This window comes from Diadema antillarum, unplaced genomic scaffold (genome assembly GCF_040938485.1).
Source record: "Diadema antillarum isolate AM-2024a unplaced genomic scaffold, OU_Dant_1.0 seq00000190_RagTag, whole genome shotgun sequence".
NCBI lineage: Eukaryota > Metazoa > Echinodermata > Echinoidea > Diadematoida > Diadematidae > Diadema > Diadema antillarum.
Genome location: NW_027271254.1, coordinates 193,766 through 216,059, shown reverse-complemented (window position 1 = coordinate 216,059; position 22,294 = coordinate 193,766). Strand labels below are relative to the sequence as shown.

Here is a 22,294-nt window from a genome sequence, read left to right as displayed (position 1 = left end):
CGTGCTGTGTACGCACGCACCCCTGGATATGTATGGAGCGCCAGCCTAGTAGATTACCTTTTTTATTTTTTTTTATTATTCAGTTCTAATAAAAGCATTATGGATACTATATAGAATAGTCTCTCTGTATGTACCAATGTAATGTTCAAATATACTTTTTTATATCATATAAAGACAAAAATAATAGAAAAATTCTTTATCCACATATCGCCAACATAATACCGGTAATCGAGACTTGTTTTATTGCACGCCGTAGTCAAAGACTGGAAATGAAATTCAAGAGGGATATTCAGCTCATACTCTCTGCTCCGAGACTATAATAAGAGGGGAACTTTAACCACCGTACAAACATGAATTGTTCAATCGAATAAAAACTTGAGGGAAATAGAAAAATATGTTCAAATGTTGAATCCACATGTATGTAGAACTCTCATGGGTAAAGGTGTTATCCCTTATCCCTTACAGAAAGACTACGGTTTAATTTTTCTTGAGATGAGTTGAGTTTATTAACAACATATTTGTACATATACATGTGAATATGATAATATGATAACAATAGGATAAGATACAATAACATGACAATTTTTTATGAGAATACAATGATATTATACAAGGTACTTACAGTTATGCATGCATATATTTTACATATTTTTATACATTTATCTTACATAAGAATACATGTGGTGTAATTGATTTAGCATTATGATATATCTATCACTGAAAAGGCAAAAAGAATGAATATCGTATGTAATATAGACATACAGCGTGTATATTAATATATGCCTAGACAAAGGTTCTGAACAAAAAACAAAAACAAAGAAAAAGAAACAGAAGATAATGTTATTAAAAGGAGAACCAAAAGTTAGCACAAGTGCTAGTCGAGAATGGTTCTCCCATTATAGCTACATTTAAAATGCTTATTGCAAGGTGCTACCCTTCTAAAGTAAATGTACTATAGAAGTACATTAAACTAAACATTTAAATATTCTTTTCATCACTAAACTTTATTGAACAAGTGATTTTTTTAAACTTCACGTGTTTTCTAAATTGCTTTCCAATCTGTTGCGCTTGGACACTGGGAAGAAATTTTCCCCATTTATTGCTTTAGGGTTAATTGGTTGTGTGTGTGTGTGTGTGTGGTTTTTTTTTTTATTATTATTTTCCTTTAGTGGTCCATTACAAGATGTAATCGTCGTCGTTGTATTTGCTGTTCATTTTTATTTTTGTTTTTGACAATGCCAATGACAATGCCAGTAACTTAGGCCCTACATTGCTGATAGATATAACTGCAGTTATCATGAAAATTGTCACAATGACTTAATGTTCATCTTATCATTTGGGTACCTAATTAGAACAGTAAAAATAAAACAAGAGAAGCACTCTAAAAGAGCGCAGACCTCCGCCAAGCAGCTAATTTCCACCAATGATCTTGTCCACCGAGATCAGTGATTTTCCACATTGTTGAAAATCGCCCGATTTCCCAATACATTGTATAGAAGCCTTTTGTTACGTCATCAACCCCAGCGACAACGACAATGACAATGACATTAGTGCACGTATGAACACCTCAAAAATGCGCAGCTTGAACTCACAAGTTCATTCCCCCTACCTACCAAAATATCGAAAGTCCTTCGTAAAATCCATAAAAGATTTCTGGATCACTACCAAAATTTAATCACTCTGTTGCTTGTGCCATTCCCAACATTTTCTGTAAGTTTCGTCCACATCAGTTCACAACTTTTTTGAGTTTTTTTTTTTTCACACGGACAAACAAACCAACAAACCAACGTCGAAGAAAACAAAACCTCCTCCCTTGGCTGAGGTAATAATATTTCATTATATGGCTTACCATACTTATGACCCGTCAGGGCTAATCATCTCTTATCTGTTATGGGGACATTCCCTGCAGATATCAGAGGTGTATGTTATATGCGTGAAGAGAGGGCTGGTGGTGTACGTGTTTGTTTACCAAAGAGCGTACAAACCTCTTTGGTGTTTACAGTGCAGTAGACTGTAGTGCAGTAAGAGCTAGAGAGTGTACTGTCAACCGTTACCCGTCTGGTGATCCGAAGATTCCGAGTTGTATGAAGCCTTGTAATCTCTTCCAAACAATATAGTCCAGATAGGCCATCCAGATAGGACTGGCGTGAAGCTCCGCTACAGTTACCGGTATATGCAAATTTGTACTCTAATCTTGGGCTGCCTTGCTGGTTGAAGTCACCTACTAATTGTGATCTTCCAAGTTCCCGTTCAGGTACGTGCGCAGCCACAGCCCAGGCCAGGATCCTTTTATTTGGGCTTTTAACTTTTTGCGAGATACCAAGAAACCACTAAATGAAATGGCACAGATCTTAGACTGTACCACAGAGCATACCATTCTATGGAGAATTCAAAGTTTATTTGACATGTTTGTTGAAAATTTGTTTTGGAATTCATGGGCGTCACCAGGGGGGGTGCGTTGGGTGCGAACGCAGCCCCCTTCAGATCCTTAAAAAAATAAAAAAAATAAATAAAAAAAAAATCAGTCTTCGAGTGACCTCAACGCCGGACGCTAAATAATATTTTTTTTCTATTTTTTTTTTCTATTTTGCACCAGGGACACACACACACACACACAAACACACACACACACACACACACAAATCGTCGGTAAAAACAATTCGCACCCCTGGTTCTGGCAGCACTGATTTTATACATATCTATTAGCATTCTACAGTGTTTACTATTTATCGACCGTAATGTACATCCGTACGATACGGAGCACTTATACATGTTTGCATGTACGTGTGCTACTTACAAGTATGTAGGGTCTATGTACGTTACTTCAGACCTATCCACATTGCCAGCCCAAGAGCGAGCCTTAGCCTCATTTTTAAAAAAAAAATGAAAAAAAAAATGGAGGGGCAAGCATATCATTTTGCCCGTCCCCCCCCCCTCCATAATTCCAGAGACGAGAAGATTTTCTTATCTTTTTTTTGACAGAAAAACAAAAAGTAACCCCCATAAAAATATTGGAGGGGCAAGCATATTTTAATTTTGCCCCCCCCCCCACGATTAATAATTTCCGAAATGAGAAGATTTTCTTGCTTTTGAAAGAAACAAAAATGTTGCCCCCATAAAAATATTGGAAGGCAAGCGCACCATTTGCCCCACCCCACATAATCATAATTCCCGCAATGAAAAGATTTTCTTGCTTTTTTGTTAGAATTCAAGAAATCCGTCCGATTATTTCACCCAAAAGCAGTGGCGTAACTATATAATTATATAGGTATATAGTGTGAAACATTGTTCAAAAAGCCCGGACCCGACAAAAGATTGTGATTCAGCGTGATTCTCGAACGAACGAAGACTCGGTACAATGTTGCGCAATGTGATGTAGAATGTACACCTTTGTACCTTAAGCTTCGTTATATCAAAGCTAGATCATTGATTTTGCAGTGTTGCTTTACAAACTAGTCTACATAAAAATGTCTTGCATTCCCAATAAAAAGACTTGACCTGGGCTACTTCCTAACTTTTCCATGTATATAATACACACACACGAACAAACTCGCACAATTAGTTTAGGGGATGCTCTTAAGCGCAGATTTTGGACATCCTTTCCCCGCTTGGTCACTTCGACGCCACCTCGCTGGTCATACCTCCCCATTCATGAACATAAACCCACACCCTTGACTACCAGTGGCGGATCCAGGGGGAGGGGCGTACCGGGAGTCCCCCCTCCCCCCCCCCCCCTTTGATTTCCAAAGCGAAAAAAAATAATAATATAGCTTCAAACGGCAGTTTTTGGACAGTAAAATGTCAAAATTTTCAAGCTCGCTCGCTCCTCTCGCTCGCATTTAGTCGTAATGCCATTCCCCTGAAGTTGCTGCCAGTAATTGCCTGCAGTTGCGCCTGGTGCGCCCCCCCCCCCCCCCCCCTTAATTTCCAAAGAGAAAAAATATAGCTACAAACGGCAGTTTGGGGACTGTAAAATGTCAAAATTTTCAAGCTCGCTCGCTCCGTTCGCTCGCATCTAATCTTCATTCTTCTGATGTTGCTGCCATCAGTAATTGCCTGCAGTTGCACCCGGTGCCCCCCCCCCCCCCCCTTAATTTCCAAAGCGAAAAAAATATGGCTAAGAACGGCAGTTTTTGGACTGTAAAATGTAAAATTTTCACGCTCGCTCTCTTCGCTCGCTCACCTCGTGTTGCTGCCAGTAATTGCCAGCAGTTCCGCCCGGTGCCCCTGCCCCCCCCCCCCCTTGATTTCCAAAGCAAAAAAATATGGCTAAGAACGGCAGTTTTTGGACTGTAAAACGTAAAATTTTCAAGCTCGCTCGTTCCCCTCGCTCGAATGTAATTATTATGCTCTCCTGATATTGCCGCCAGTATTTGCCACCAGTTGCGCCCGATGCGCCCCCTTAAATTCCAAATGTCTGTCCAAAAAATCTCGTAAACATTTAGTGTCAAAACGCACCCCCCTTGAAAAAAAGCCGGTGACGCCCCTGGAATTGCAGAGACATCCAATTCCAAAAGCAAAGTAAAACAAAGCGATGGTAATTAAAAAGGTGCACAGGTCCCACCTTATTCGGATCACTCTGTTTTGGATGTCTCGGCCATTTCAAAGCCAATTTTCATCAAATAAACATTAAATTCCTCTTGGAATTACATGCTCTTTCATATTTCATGAGAGGTTTCTCCTTATCTCACCAAAAAAACAAAAAAAAAAGTTAGAAACCTGAAGTTAGGTCTTAACCAAAACTATAATGGTCGCTAACTTTTAACAAAAGACATCACAAGGAAACATGCAAGTTATGCTTCCTCGGTCTAGGAAATATTGTATTCCAGTATTTACCAGTGAAATTAACAGATGATATCACTGGCAGAGTCTTAGTTGGGAAAGGTTTTTTATTTTGTGTGTGTGTGTGTGTGTGTTTTGTAGGAGTTTCCAAGTAATCTGAAGAAAGATAGTAGAAAAAGACATGAAATATAATGGCACATTAGATACTCGTGGCCACATAAACTCCCATAAGTGATGATCTGGGTACGATGAATCAATACAAATTGACATACCTATTGCACTGCTGCAATGGAAACCTGCGAAAAGCCAAGAATTGAGACTAGTTAAGTAAAGTCCTTCTTCATCATCATCTTCTTCTTCTTCTTCTTTATCTTCATCTTCTTCTTCTTCTTCTTCTTCTTCTTCTTCTTCTTTATCTTCTTCTTCTTCTTCTTCTTCTTCTTCTTCTTCTTCTTCTTCTTCTTCTTCTTCTTCTTCTGGTTCAGTCTGCCTCCTTCAATCCTGAAGATTCAGATAGATTACAAACTTTAGATTTGTGTGTGTGTGTGAACCACAGTGGTTGAGGTGCATGGTGCAGGGTATCAAACAGCACGAGGACATGTATTTAACCCATTTTGAGGACGGGCTGATTTTGCCACAACACGTATTTCCCATTAGACACCTGCCCGAGTATACTCGGGACTCGTCCTCAATGAGTTAATACAGTCCAGGGACTAAATATCAACCACTGCCTTCCGTTTGTCGATGTCAGAAGGTTTCCAGGGATAGTGTGGTTACACTGCTCATTCCATGTTCTTGGTGTTCTTTTGAGGAAGGAAGACATTTTGTGGTGTTCCTGTTCTGGATCCTGGTACGATGACATATCCTAGTGCATGGAGAGCTTATGTGGGTGCAGCAACCGGAATGATGTAGGACTGGGTCAGGAAGTTTATGCAGTGATGGTGGAGTTAAATAGGCCTACATCACTGTGAGGCCGACGTCTTGTCAACATTGCTGAAGGGAGGGACATTCAAGCTCTTCTAGTATGGATTGCACACTGTACGTGTTGTGGTACCTGTTCAGCGTTAGAGGAATCATTACTTCTACAAAACAAATTGCTTGTTTAAAGGTGATCACGATATCCCTCTTGCAAACATCTCAGCGAAATTTGCATGGTTGAAGAATGATGTCCCCCAACATCACATACGAAATTTTAAATACACCTCAATGTTTGGGGTGTTTGTTTACTTTTTGTTTGTGTGTTTGCTTCATGACAGAATTTAACTAGAAAAGCACTCTGAGAGCGCAGACCTCCACCAAGCAGCTACTTTCCACTGATGATCTTGCTCTTCCATAGAGATCAGTGATTTCCGCCCACTAAAAATCACGCAATTTCCCAATATAGAAGTCTTTGTTACGTCATAAACCCTCAGCTGCACGGCGCATCTCACCCTAGAGCAGAAACTAGAGTATGCACTTTAGTACACCCATGAAAACCTCCAAAATGCGCTGCTTTAACTCCCAAGTTCATTGCCCTACCTGCCAAAATATTGAAAATCCTTCATAAAATCCATAAAAACTTCCAGATCACTACCAAAATTTAATCAGCTGCTCCTTTTGTCATTCTTAGTTTATCGAAATCTGTGAAATGGACAACTTTTTGAGTTATTTTGCATACGGACACACAAACTAACAAACAAACCAACGGTAATGAAAACATAACCTCCTCCCTTGGCAGAGGTAATAAACTAACCCCATGCCATATATGAGAATATGCTCCTAGTTTCAAAGAATAACAGTTCTTCATGATGAAATCTCTAGTCGGCACAGAGAGAGGCTTGCAGAGCACTGTGCTTAGCTTGTGATATCATGTGGTCATGTTACACATGCCTACCATAAATATTGAACAGTTTACAGTTGATCAAATATCAGGGTCCATGATACACTATAAGATTTGTTTAACTGTTGCAAGCCAAGTTATTTCTTCACTACTTGAATGATTTCAAATTTACATTCTTCAGAGGGGACATTAGACCGGCATTCCTTGGTTGCCTACATGTACGAGTATTCATTTGCTGCCAAAGTGGCCACATAGAACAAATCACAATTTGTTCCATGTTGATTTTGTTTGTGTCTTCTCGCAGGAGTAAACCAAGGTTACGATGCAGCGAGTTGGTGCCCTAGTCAGCTGCGGCTGGCTGTCCCGAATCTTGTCCCCCAGTGCTCAGCATCTCAAGGTCCTTGATGCAAGGTGGTACATGCCTGGCAGTGATATCAACTCCAACGCAGAGTACACTAAGAAGCACATACCCGGCGCTGAGTTTTTCGACATCGATGCCTGCACACTCCCCCAGTCGCCATACTCCCACACCCTCCCCACCCCGGACTTTTTCGCTGACTACGTCGGAAACTTGGGCATCTGCAACGAAACCCACGTCGTCGTCTACGACAATCACGCGGACTTCGGTGTCTTCTCGGCGCCACGGGTTTGGTGGCTGTTTCGCGTGTTTGGTCACAACCATGTCTATGTACTAAACGGTGGGCTCCCACAGTGGATCAAGGAAGGCCATCCAGTGGCGAGCTCAACGGCACCAAGGGATGTGGAAAAGAAGACGTTCAGTGCAGTACTTCAGCCCCATCTGTTCAAGAGATTTGAGGACATGACAGGCAACCTGGAAAAGAATAAGTTTCAAGTTATGGATGCAAGATCTGCAGCACGGTTTAAAGGGGAGGCTCCTGAACCACGAGAAGGTACAATTTCCTTCTTTACTAAACTTGTTTTGTTTTGTTTTAATATTAGGCTAGTTGATGTAGTATTCAAGTCAATTATTTTTTTTTTCTTCTGCATTCGAGAAACATTGGAGAACATTGTAGACAAACATTGGAGAAACAAAAGCCAAAGGGGATACAAACATGCACATGAATGCAAATATTAGATGGGTGGAAGGCAACGTGTACAGTTATTTTACTGGTAATGATAATTTTTGTGTTTGTCATGGTTTGTACAAAGTTTCATCAATATTTTAACCACTTTTGCTTCTTTCTCTCAAAAACTCTAAAATCTTTCTTTGCAGCACAGAGTACTATGCTATTTTCGTAAAGCTTTCCAATGTCAGTATTAGCTGAGGTTGATATTCAAAGTCAAACCTCATGTAAATAAACAATCTACACTGTACATCTTTTGACTGAATACTTCTGCCAGGACAGAGGCTTCTATAATTCCCATCATGGCATGTTGGACTAATTAAATGTAGGCAATTCCAATGGGATTCAGTGGGATGGGGGAAGATGATTCCTTATTAATGTGTGTCTTCCTGTCAATCATCTGCAGGTCTATGCAGGGGCCACATGCCAGGGTCCATCAACGTGCCGTTCTCCTCACTCCTCAATGGCAAGGATGCCGAGCAGTCGCCCCGCCTCATGAAGTCGCCCTCCGAGCTCGAGGAGATCTTCACCTCCCGGGGCATCGACCTCTCCCAACCTTTGACCGCTTCCTGCGGCTCGGGCATCACAGCCTGCATCCAGACCCTGGCGGCCTTCGAGGTGGGCAAGCAGAACGTGGCGATGTACGATGGATCGTGGGAGGAGTACGCGCAGCGCGCCACGCCCAACCAAATGGTGGTGTGCAACCCAGAAGAGGCCAGTGCCGGCTGAACTGAGAAAAATGGTCATGTTTATTTTGCTTTGATCTGGAGAAGTATCACATCAAACTCTACAACTGGTTATGAATGGAGAAGGATGTGGAAGTGTGTCAACGTGTTCATTGTCGAAATCTATTTTTTTAAATGTGCTTCTTCTGTTATGTGTTTGAAGGTGAATCATGTGAGCAATATCATCAATATGGAGGTTCCAATGTGATAAAAGACCCCATGTTGTGTTTGTTTCAAGCTACTCTGTATAGGCTCTAATCTTATATTTTTTCACATATGATTTGGGCTAGTGTAACACCAGGTTGGTATTTCAATCTGCCAATATTCCAAGGAGTAGATGCCCACCTGCTTTATAACTGTGTAGGTGCATAGGTAGGATGGTGTTTCTTATTTTGTCGATTTTGTGAAGTGCAACTCTTTGGAGATGTGGAGTTAAGTTTGTCAGGATCTGAATAGTGTTTTAAAGGCTGATCCAATAGGTGCATGTAATGAATCAGTGGGGATGTCTCCCATAAAAGTACGCTCTTCGTACATCATGTACCATTGATTTTTCAAATAATATTTGGCACTGCGTCAGACAAGTTATGCAAAATTTTAAAAGAAATTGAATGAAAGGGACCTGTTTGTGATGACATTTGGTTTTTTTTATGAGTCCAATGTTGACATTTGTGCAATTAGCGAGGAAGATCCTGATTTCAGTTTCCATTAGTGTGATCTACAGGAGAGAAGACAGCATGGGCCCTGTTCCATAAAGCTGTTTATAAGGTTATGTTACGCACGACTTTACAAACTTCTTAATTATGGCAAGCCAAGTGGGTTTCCTAATCTTTGTTGATTTCTATAGCTAGAGTTGAAATTTGCAGATGATAACGGGCGGACCCAGGAATTCTGTGAAAGGGGGGGCGCAACTAATATTTCTGGTGCCACTTCCGAGCTTCATTTCATTTTTTCTTTTCATTTCTTTTGTTTTTAACGAAAGATAAAGGGGGGGTGTGCGCCGGTTGCACCCCCCTCTGGATCCGCCACTGTGATAATGATTTTTGTTAATGTTAACACATGTTTTTAGTTGGAAGTGTAATTTTTCTTCCAGTGTAGATGAAATATTGACATACAATCGTACTTTGTTGAAACGTATTAGGGAAAAAAGTGGGCGCACATATTGGCACTTCATATTCCAATTGTTCCAGCTTTATGAAACATTATGCTAACTTTAGTGGCAAAAAAAAGCTGCTGAAAACTGCTTATCCAATAAAGGCAAGCCAATGGAGTAAAATGGAGTCAAAAGGGGCCTGAGCTTTCGATCCTAGCAGAATCTTCGTCAGAGGCAAAATGACAAACAAGCAGGGAAAGCAATCACATATAAGGACTTCACACAAGAACAGACAGGTACAGGCTGGGTACACAGAACAAAGAAAACAAAGGAGAGGGTGGGAGTTCATGGGCAAGGAGCCCAACAGGTAAAGAGAGGGGGGATTAGAGCAGGAGGGTGGACAGACAAAGGGCAGAGGAGAGTGGACAGACAAAAGGCAGAGGAGGGTCAGTGGTGATCAAGAGGATCAAGGGGGCAACCAATGTAGGAAAAGGATGAATAGGGAGGCAACATCAAAGAAGATAAGGAACACCAGAGGGATAAAGAAAGGGAAAGAGTGAAAAAGCCAACAGCAAGGGGAAGGGGGGGGGGCGAGCAAACAGTGAACCCTGAAAGGAGTACCAGGAGGAGGCAGCAAAAGGAAGTAATCAAATAAATCAAAGTATATATACACACAGTAATGATAATGATAATTGAAGTAACAATAATGAAAAAGATATTGATAAAAGAAATGAAATAAAATACATATGAAAAAACTGGGGGAAAGAAGATTGTATACAATGTACACTGTGTGTGGATAGGCAGGCAAGGCATGACAGAATACCCCTCGTGACCACTTTCCATCCCAATCTACCCTCTCTCCACAATATCCTTCGTGATAACCACCATATCCTTCATACCTCTGATCGTCTCTTACAGGCCGTCCCAGATACTCCCATCCTGGCATACCGACGCCCCCATAACCTCAAGGATCTTATTGTCCGTGCTGAAGTACCCTCCCTCACTGACAATTCTTCTCCTTTACAGCATGGCACATTCAAATGTTCAGCCAGTAGGTGCATCATTTGTAGCATACACATCCACGAGAGTGACTCTTTCACCAGCAACTCTACCGGCCTCTCTCACCACACAAAGGGAAACATCACTTGTACTACCACTAATGTTGTGTATCTCATCACTTGCAGAGTTTGCAGAATCCAGTATGTTGGGGAAACCAAGACAACACTCAAAAGACGCTTCTATGGACACAGATCTACTGTCAACACAGCCAAGCTCGACACTCCAGTGGGCCACCATTTCAATCTACCCGATCATTCCATCACTGATATGACTCTACAGGGCATTGAATCTTTAGGCACTCGTCCAGACACAGTCAGAACCAGCAGAGAGAAGCTCTGGATGAGACGACTTCACACCATCCAACCCCATGGCTTCAACATCCAGGAGGGAAATGACTAACCACCTTTTATTCCTTTTTATTCTTATTACTATTGTTATTCAATTCAATTCAATTCAATTCAATTCAATTTATTTCACATCTTTAAGAAAAAACACACACAATGATAGACATACATATATGTATAAAATGTACAGAACAGAACACAGAAATATACACAAAACAAAGCATAAGCAGTACAAGGACAGTTACAATGAAGTATAAACGCAGTAAAAACAGTAAGATCTGCAGCAGATGTGTGGGAATGACAAAAGGCCATTGGCCTGTCAAAGGTCAAACCCTTGATGGACTGCATCTTACAAGTTTGCATGTTAAAAATTGTGTTTAAATCACAGAACATAAACGGAGACAAAAAGAAAGACAGTAGAGAACATTGCAAGAATAAGATAGAGAGAAGCAATGACAAGATTTACATGAACTAAACTCAAAAGACAAATACAAACAAGCTAATGAGCTACAACAACAATAACAAACAATATATGAACAAACAACAGGCAATCAATAAAACATAAAGATACCTCATAATATATTACATATTATTTTTTCTCTAATAAATAAAATTTATACTTCCTTTTAAAATCACTTAAAGTGGAACACTGTTTAAACTTATCTAACATATTATTCCATAGTACAGGACCTTTATAAGAAATCACTGTTCTTGAGAATTTATATCTATAAAAAGGAATATACATTTTATGGGAATTTCTAGTAACATACATATTCACATCAAAATTATAAATGAAATAATCATTAAAGGCAGAAGGTAATAACTCTTTGGTGAAGGAATACATAAAAGAAGCAGTCTGAAATTCATTAATACTATAAATATCCAATAATTGCAACTTTAAAAATAACTCTTTAGTGTGTGCCAAATAATGTGTTTTAGTTATTGTACGTATTGCACGTTTTTGGAGTTTCAAAAGTTTCTGCGTTAAATACGTTGCACAATTACCCCATACATACTCTTTTTCATTTTTGAATTTCATTTTGTTCTTTCTTTGCGCTTTTTCCATTTGCAGACCTGTTTATTCCCAATTAATCCCTTCCTCTAGTCCGAGTCTCTTTTATACAGCCCTTTTCTACCTAAACATACACGCACTTGGTTTTGTTGGTTTATACTTATTGTGCTTACTATGCCTTGCCTGCCTATCCACACACAGTGTACATTGTATACAATCTTCTTTCCCCCAGTTTTTTCATATGTATTTTATTTCATTTCTTTTATCAATATCTTTTTCATTATTGTTACTTCAATTATCATTATCATTACTGTGTGTATATATACTTTGATTTATTTGATTACTTCCTTTTGCTGCCTCCTCCTGGTACTCCTTTCAGGGTTCACTGTTTGCTCGCCCCCCCCCCCCCCCCCCCCCCCCTTCCCCTTGCTGTTGGCTTTTTCACTCTTTCCCTTTCTTTATCCCTCTGGTGTTCCTTATCTTCTTTGATGTTGCCTCCCTATTCATCCTTTTCCTACATTGGTTGCCCCCTTGATCCTCTTGATCACCACTGACCCTCCTCTGCCTTTTGTCTGTCCACTCTCCTCTGCCCTTTGTCTGTCCACCCTCCTGCTCTAATCCCCCCTCTCTTTACCTGTTGGGCTCCTTGCCCATGAACTCCCACCCTCTCCTTTGTTTTCTTTGTTCTGTATACCCAGCCTGTACCTGTCTGTTCTTGTGTGAAGTCCTTATATGTGATTGCTTTCCCTGCTTGTTTGTCATTTTGCCTCTGACGAAGATTCTGCTAGGATCGAAAGCTCAGGCCCCTTTTGACTCCAGCTAACTTTAGTGTTCAGACTTTATGACAGTTTCAATGAGCAAAGTGAACCTGAATTTGGAAGTACCTATACAGTGGTCACAAGAGATTTTACTGCCAACTGTTTGAGTTCAAGTCCAGACTTTAAATTGTGCAATGTCCTGAAGTAGTTTGTAGGTAAATAATCCTATTCATACATGCCTGAAATTAATGATTTCTCAATATCAAATTTTTGCAATGGAATGTGAACACCACAAAATCTTGTATATGGACTCACTCACTCACACACACAACACACACACAAAGTTAACTCTCGCAGCAGAACCGTCATGATAATTTGCCTCATGCAGTGTATATATTGAACAGTACATGCACATATACATGTATACACACACACAAACCCCCCCCCCCCCCCAAAAAAAAAAAAAAAATCATACATACCTGCACACTACAACACTCGAGGGGTTGTATTTTTCTTTTGCCATGTGTGAACAGTAGCAAATAGAAGCTTTGCATTGCAATGTGAAAACCAATAAATCTTGTGTGTCTTCCTATCTTTCTGTAGCTTGGTACCAGCCATGAGTAGGGTTGTGTGCCATTTAATATGCAAGGGCAATGATATGTGAATTGGGGCATGTGAGACATTTTTCACCAGTGGTCAAATTCGCAACCCGGAACCACAACTACGGAGGAATAAGTACAGTGTACTTTATCCCTTTTCCAGAGAGCAAAATTAGCAGTTTCCTACAGAGTAGATGATATACATTGTATTTTGTTTTTTTGAGGCAATTATGCCGTGTTTACTTTGCAACTATCAGTCGACTCACAAAGAAAAAAAACCCACTGAAATATATGGCATGTATCAAATGGTCTACATAAATACTTGTTAGTGATTGGTCATAATGCAGTCACCTGACTAATGCAGCGAGGATCAAAATTGTTATATTGTGAGCAGTGATGTCACGTCGGGTATAAAATATGATTCCAGAATTTGACTTGCCACCAATGGGGCTCCAATGAAATGATGTGTATTTATGTGGACCGTAACATAACAAATATTGCCTTTAATACGTATCTTTGAAATGATAACACTTCACAGTCCCTTGGGACTTTTATTTTCCCATAGAGACAACATTTTTCCCACAGCACTGCACACTTTGAGAAAATATAACTCCCACAGGGATATCAAGCGTTATGTTGCACGTCTAAAAGGGCAATATATGTATATACTGTTATACAGTACTTACAACTGATGTTTGTATCTAGGGAAAATCTCAGAAAACAATACCACAGAAACTGATGGATTGTACTCACCTCTGCCTCTTTGACTTGGATGCAGACTTGACTTTCTGTGACTAAATCACTACAGAAAATTGGCTGAATGTATTGAATTAATCTAAAATTCATTTGGTGGCTCACAGATCCTTTTATAGGACAGTAGCCTTTTGTGGGGACTTTCCCATTCACATTCAAGTCTTTCTTTATATGTGGATATGTACTAATATTCTCTGCTGCAGTTTTCTTAAAATTTGAAAATGGCAAAGGGAAGATTGGTACCATATTTTAGGTTTAAGGCTCTACAAGCTGTGTAAAATGCATGCAGGAGATCACAGAGGATTCTGTTCAAGTAATAACTTGCAAACTTATGCTCTCGCAAAATTAAAGACAGATTGCATGTTTAAAGGGTACATAGTCAATGATTGTTTTGTATTTACTGTATGTCTTCCAGTATGAAAAGTTTCCTGAAAGACATTTGAATCTCCTTAATGTGGGATTGTGTCCCAGGGAATACTAGAATATTGCTGAGAATTTTGCCCATGGCATTAAAACTAATTTTAAAAGATGAGATTTCAAATTTATGCTCTCTCTAGAGAAAAATCAAGACATATTACAAACTGCCTTTTGAAGGAAAAGAACTGCATACCTATATGTGATATTTAAAAAAAAAAAAAGATACTACATGTGGTTGAAAAATTACAAATATTGTGCTCGTAGGCAAACATTTTATGATACGTGTAGTTGGAATGTAAAGATTATCAAGATTTGTTGGGAATGTTGGTGTTTGTATTTTCCTTTTAAAATTTTCTTGTTATATGTCTCAGTGTCTTAAAGTACTAATGAAGCATTATCTGCCTCTTACACAAAACTAACTGTCATTTCATTTTGTTTCCTTGTGTCTCAAGTTGAATGAAGTCATTTTGAAGGACATTGTACATATTGAAGTAATTTCCTATCCGGTGAATGCATTATTTGCAAATCATATGAAGAAAACAGTGTGCTTATTCAAGGGTATGTAACGAAGACTAGATGTGATGTACCTAACAAGGCCATTGTTGAATGACAGATCTAATGTCGCTTTACTCTATGTATTACCTAACAAATACATACTATGCATTAACTCTGGGTATATGAACCGGTACATCATTATTTACACTTTTCTCATGTAAGAGAATGGGGCAAATCATGTATTGGAACCTTGTTACAAAGATATCAGATATTTTACAGTGCACTTGTGTTATAATGAATGAGGTTATATCAAAATTCTGGTTACAACAAAGTAAAAATTCAAACATTTTTCGCTCGATGTTTTTATTGTTTACCGTGTTTGGTTACAATAAAATTTTGATATAAAGAAAGAAAACTGCCGAACTTTGTAATAACGGGAGTCCTCTGTGTAGCTAAACCCTGTATGACAAGACAATTTTGCAGACCCCAAGTCTTTTAGTGCATATTTAGGTGATCCGAGTATCCTCTCGGATCACCTATTGTATCTGTACTGAATCTTTCTTCTTTATTTCTTTCTCCTCAAATGTTGTGCAGCGGTTAACTCAAAAAGTCATTCACCTATGACTTTAAAACTTATACCATATATGTATCACGTCATAAGAACGACAGATCTAATGTATCTTTATGATCAGTCAACCATGACGTCACTATGATGTCATTATCTGAAATCACGTTCACATTCGTATCTCATTAATGAAATGGAATTTCTCAACGACATTTACATATAATATAGTTTAAGTCAAGTTCTATCGATATATTTAATAAAATTTCATCACGACCCTGGTAAACGAGTGCGTACGCGCGCGTTGAAATTTTAATATGTTCCAATCGAGCTCAAAATTGTTTTGCACACGTTTCAGGTCATTTGGAGTATTTCAGAAAAAATCGACGGACGCGTACGCGCGCGCGCATATACGCACGCACAGCTCATATGCAATAGAAATTTCCAGTTTTTTCACACTTATCGGCTGCCTGAAATGTCAAGGAATATTTCTACCAAGTTTCAAGTCAATCCGACTCAATATGACGTTTTACGGGCCCGTCAAAGTTGAAATTCCGCGCGCGCGTCAATGGCGATATACAGTACAACTATGCCAAAAAACTGCCAATTTTAAATCCGATTTTACTCGTCAGGATGGACGGTGACCCCCCATTTTCTGTACATATTTTGAAAGCTGATGAGTTGTACATGTCATTTCATGGGGTGGCAATGCTGACAAAATGATTAAAAGATATCAAATTTCTTAATAAAGTAAAAAAGTAAATTTTCAAAATGACGTCATCAAATTTCAAGTTCATTCGAGCGTATCTCACTAGTCCTTCGTCAATTTTCACCCAGATTTCAGTATGATGTAGCTTATCTAATGTTCTTTCAAACATAGAGTAACAAAATTTTGATTGGATAACAGTATCACCTCGTAAAAGTGGATTGAAAGTAATCTTGTCAAATTTGACCAGTTTACGTGTTATCTCTATGGGAGTGCAGTTTTTCTGGAAATGAAAATTGACATGACTATCTTTATCGAGCCCTAGCTCACTTAAGCTTCGGTTAATTTCTCCCAGATTTTAATATGTTGTAGCTGAGACTTTACGCTACCGTAAATGTGCCCTTTGTTTTTTCATACGATGTCAGAATCACGTCAAAAAATTGGGTTGAAATTCAGGCTTATCTTCGATGTATTGAGATATTTCTTTCTTTCTGCAATTTTCTTTGCAATAACTCAAGAAAAACGGCCTCTATCACTTCCATATTTTGCACATGTTTAGTTCATGTCACGTGAATTATTTCATAAAATAACAACTACTTGATCGGACACCATCTTGGGTATGTAAATTAGGGTCAAAGGTCATAAGTGTTTCACCCTGTATCTCAGTGAATACATGTCCTATCTTTCCCATATTTTGCACACGCAAAGACCATGTTACAAGGATCATTTCACAAAATAACCACTTTTTACTCAGATGCCATCTTGTCTGTGCAAATTGAGGTCAAAGGTCATATGTACTTCTTTTTATGTTATCTCTATGGGAGGGAATTTTTTTTAAATGTGAACATTGACATGATTGTCTTTATCGAGCACTAGCTCACTTACCCTTCGGTGAATTTCTCCCAGATTTTAATATGTTGTAGCTGAGACTTTGCGCTATCGTTATGTGCCCTTAGTTTTTTTATACGATGTCGGAATTACGATAAAAAACTTGGTTGAAATTAAAGCTTATCTTCTATGTATTGAGATATTTCTTTCTTTCTGCAACTTTCTTTGCAATAACTCAAGAAAAACACGCCCTATCACCCCCATATTTTGCACATGTTTAGTTCATGGCTCGTACATTATTTCATAAAATAACAACTACTAGATCGGACAACATCTTTGGTATGTAAATTAGGGTCAAAGGTCATAAATGTTTCATCTTGTATCTTAGTGAATACCTGTCCTATCTTTCCCATATTTTTCACACGTATAGACGATATCGCGAGAATCATTTCACAAAATAACCACTATTTCATCAGATGCAATCTTGGGAGTGCAAAGGTGGGTCAAAGGTCATATGTACTTGTTGCTGTTTCTTCGTTATAGTGTATACAGAATTTGGTACCTAACATGGCAGATATGACTCCCTTTGCTAAATGAGAATGCAAACATCACACGGCCAATGTCTCTAAACACAGATGAAACTTGTATGGTCATGCCTATTGCGATCAGGACTCGAATCATTGATAAAAAAAAATCGGATCACCTTAATTTGTCAGTGATGACAAATTACAATCTCTAGTTCCCTTTTGTTTTTATACCGTGATATAGTGAGAAATCTTAGATACTAAATGTATTAAGGTAACTGTTGTAGTTTTTAGCTTCTCGTTAGAAGGTTCCCCTGTACAACCAACAGTCACTGATGGTCATGCGACACTTTATTATTTGCACCTTGCAAACTTGTTGAAATCATCAGCAAGAAAACGAAGCTGAAAAATATGAACTCTTCACCCTCTGACATCACATCTTCCAAAATGCTAATGATGGCAGTATTGGTTCACATATATATGATTATGCAAATTGTTCTAAATGTCTCACTTTTTCTTTTATATAAACTTGTTTGCCTTATTCCACACACCGCTGGTAACCTCAGCAGATTACAATGTACTATCAGCAGATCAGACGGCCATTCTACCTGAGATGTTTAACTATTACAAATGTAAAGATGGAAAATACTTTGGCAGACTGTCCATGGTTTTTCTTTATAAATATATCCATAATAACCTCATTGTCATGTTGAAATGTGTCTTTTCCCTATACATAGGAACCTCATTGTAAAGAGGCTGCAAGGTACCAAATCTTTATATTTCTTTCCCGGATATTGTGAGTAACCTTATACATCAAAGTAATTGTCATAGTGTTTTAGGTCCTCATTATATCGAGGTTACTGTATCTATATTTTGCAAAAGATGTTACTACACACTGTTTTATCTAATCGTGACGCAATTCAAGGGACAACATTTCAACCTGCACTGATAGGTCAAAGACAAGTTTTCGTTTCGGCTTCCTTTCACTCTAAAGTCCCGATGGAATGCATTATGTTATGTGTATGCATATTTGTCTGATTTGATTTGATTTGATTTCTGCATTTTCAAATAAGAAAAGCTCATAATTTCATGCATAACTCGGGAGCAACTCTGCCTCAAATGCGAAGTAGTGACTGCACAGGCATTTTAGCTTGCATCTATGGTGACAAACGCGGTAATAGAACGATGATGTTGTGTTGTTTGCCATTCATGTATAATTGCGGTGTGCTGTTATAGCAATATTTTTCAAAAAGCAAATGCCTTGAAGAAATTAAATGACACATCAAAAGTATGTGAACTTTAAACGCAGTGTTTAGTCATGTCTATTTATAGCTTCTCTCTTCTCCGCATTGATAAAATACCAAGTACAAATTTGATTCATGGTTACAAGTCCATAGATGATTTAGCGGTTCGCACGGCCTTGCATGTTTTAAGAAATCATGTACTGATTGAGCTGGTGTGTGCATGATCATGTGTGTGATAGAGACCATTTCTTTCTTCTTTTTTTATTTTTTTTGGTCTTTGTGTCTGTCTATTAGTATTAATATATTTTGTCGAACACGTTTTGCACTAGATTACATGTACAGATGCATTTTTAATACTATATACACAGCAGAAAAGAAAGTAAACACGTTTTCAAGCTCATATTTCTCATAGAATATTTGATGTTCTATACATCATGTTACAGGTAATTTAATTGGCTATCAACCTGTTAGGTCATTTAAAAGGGAAACTTCAAACTTCTCTTCAAAGGCACAAAAGTAAAAATTGCAAGTTTAATGGACACGTTCTCATTCATGCGTATGTTCTCTTCATATAACAATGAGAAAAAAAGGACAAATATAAAACAATAAGAAACACAAATTAATTTGCAAAACCACCCACCGATCTCTGTAATGTCTTTGGAGCCTCCAAAGATAAAGAAAGTCAAAAGATAATGGAGAAAATGAAGAATCTTCTGTCAAATCCAAACTCAAATGACATTAGAGAAGAGGCAGTATTAACAAAAATGGTAGGAATTTGAAATGTTATTTCAAATTAAGAAAATTGAAAATGATACTTATCTCTTGAATTTGTCTCATGAATTCTAAAATTCCTAAATTTAAAAAAAAAATGAAATACAGAAATTCTTTCCCTTTTATCAGTTTCGGCTCACTCCTTATGTCAGTTGAATTTGAGTTGACACAAAACTCTTATTTTCCCCCTTTAGTTTCCCTCTTTGTTTTGTATCTTTTGAGGAAATAAAGAGATACAAGGGAACAAAAACTTATTTTTGCTATTCATTCACGTCTCTCATTGTGTCAAACTAATTTTTTGTTATCAATGCGATCATGAAGGGCATTTGCAAATGAATGACAAAATGTCAATTTTTGCACAATTTTTACTTTTTGCCTTGGAAGACAAAAACAAATGTGTTCACTCATGCGTTAAAATTCCCTTAGTACTAATCTACTGAGTTGATAGCCAGTTAGATACCCTTTTAAATAACATGTTATATGAAACAAAGATTTTTACCAAAATCTGTGAAAAATATTTAATGGAAATAGCGTTTACTTTCTTGGTTTGTTTGTTTGTTTGTTTTGATGAGTGTAGGCCTATAAGACTTTAAAGACTATTTTCAGGACTAACAAGTTCGTAAGAAATTTAAAGAAAGTATCCTTTGTAGTTTTTCCGTTTTTTATGCCTCCGCCACGGAGTGTCGCCGGAGGCATTATGTTTTCGGGTTGTCCGTCCGTCCGTCCATAATCAATTTGTGGACAGCGTAACTAAAAAATCGTTTGAGATATCCTAATGAAAGTTAGCATGTATATGTATGAGTGGGCGAAGTTGTGTCTATCAACTTTTGGGTGCACATGCTCACGGTCAAATGCTCAAAATTTCAATTCAATTCTTCTCCTGTTTATTCAATTTTCATGTGATTTCGGCGAAAAGCCGACTCAATCGTTTCCTTACACGCCAGCGAACACACACACACACATACATTCACAAACACTCACATTGCCTCTCTCCGTTTCTCTTTACTTCTTTCTCTTTAATATCTATTAGTGTCATGCCCCGCTAAAATCTGAGCAGATAATGTTTTCTCATGTTTCTTTAACTTCCATATTATATTCCAACAAATAGCAAAGTATACACATAGCGAGAGTGCAAACATATAAAATAATACACAATAAACGACAACCACTGAATAATTTACAAAAAAAAAATCAATGAAAACAAATACAGACATTAATTTTAAAAACATGAAAAGAAATTCGATATACATGTACCTCTCTGCATGGACGCATTAAGGGATTTCCACTAACTTCTTGATGTCTTTCGTGAAACTTTTGATGTCACAAGCTGTTTACCATTAGGAGAAGTGATTTATAATTTTTTCGAATATCACATTTATTGGTACATATGTGTATACGTCAGCTGCATGTATCAGAAAACATCCTACCATATAACAATTTTGCAATAAAGCCTAAAATATAAGGATATATCACTACTTTTCTCACTAAACCATAACTGTAAACGGTTTATTCTAAAAAACAATTCAATTATAACTATTGTTCACACTTTGTATACTAGTATTTCACAATATTTAGCATTGATTATACTGATTAACATTTTAACTTTAGTTGTTTCTATCCCTAACTCACATTTTAGAACTACTTTGAAACACTAAATCTGGGTTTTTGTTTCATCTGCAAAAGGTAAAAAGCCTTTAATTCTTACAAATGAACAAGGAGGTATACCACCATATCACTATCTCATTGTCTGTATATCATCTAGCCCCGTGACACGGTGGGGGCTTACCTGGAGCTGACTAGGGTCATGAACCGTCTCAAGACAAACAATTCCTGTTCACCCTCACTATAGTCACCACTCCCACAATCAAAACACAATCAGTATAGAAACTGGCAGCACCTTATATAGCAATCCAAACAAGATATAGGCTACAGTATATGATCCCTGGCTTACGACAGAACTTGAACTTCGGACGGTACTATATTGGGCTGTCTACATAAAGGTGATATTCCACACTCGGCTCCGAAAATATTGAACCAACTCGTCGCTTCTAGTCTGTTAGTGAAGCAGAAACGCTCGATTGTGTTTGTCAGTGACAGCTGCGTTTGCCTCGTAAACTTGGATTGCGCCGGTAAGTATGAACAAAAACTGATAGCAGCAGATTTTACAATCTCTAAATATTATTGCAGCACAATAAGCCTGATTAATTGTCTGGTTTTTTTTTACTGTAGTAGCCTATAGTACTAGTGCATATACAGTATATATCACATGCTATTCGGTCAGGTCACACGAATTCTTGCCTAGGTGACAAACTTACTGCAATTTTATGCAACTGAGTGTATGTAGACCTACATGCCCTGATTATGTCATGGTGCTGTTATAGTCTCATGAATTTTGACTTCTGAGTTAATTTTGGTAGTCACAAAAAGAGAAGTTAGATCTTAAGTATCAACATGCAGCCCGAATATATATGGTGATCGTAAATGTTTAGACTACGTTGTTGTTGTTGTTGTTGTCGTCGTCGTCGTCGTCGTTGTTGTTTTGAAGGGAAAAAACGAATCTGATATACATACATTCTCACAGCTGCAATCAAATCGCGCTGAAGGCCCGACGTATTCCTCGTATGATAATCGCGCATCGATATCAATGAAAAGTTCCGATCGTCAGGGAAAAATGCTCCCCGGCCCCTGGTCTTTGATTGTGAACACAATTTTGACCTGAGT

General features: G+C 38.2%; 1 protein-coding gene across 1 annotated transcript; it reads left to right on the top strand.

Annotated features, from left to right (window-relative positions):
• Nucleotides 1-6,923: 6,923 nt before the first annotated feature.
• LOC139728685 (3-mercaptopyruvate sulfurtransferase-like) lies at nucleotides 6,924-9,303 on the top strand. The gene is made up of 2 exons (XM_071639622.1): nucleotides 6,924-7,512; nucleotides 8,093-9,303. Exons 1-2 carry the CDS (start codon nucleotides 6,924-6,926, stop codon nucleotides 8,413-8,415), a joined length of 912 nt encoding a protein of 303 aa, XP_071495723.1. The 3' UTR covers nucleotides 8,416-9,303.
• Nucleotides 9,304-22,294: the final 12,991 nt, after the last annotated feature.

Excerpts from the sequence above, each read along its gene's own strand:
- LOC139728685 (XM_071639622.1), top strand. The coding sequence starts at position 6,924 with ATGCAGCGAGTTGGTGCCCTAGTCAGCTGCGGCTGGCTGTCCCGAATC. Across the intron at positions 7,513-8,092 it reads GGCTCCTGAACCACGAGAAG|GTCTATGCAGGGGCCACATG; the intron begins GTACAATTTCCT and ends AATCATCTGCAG.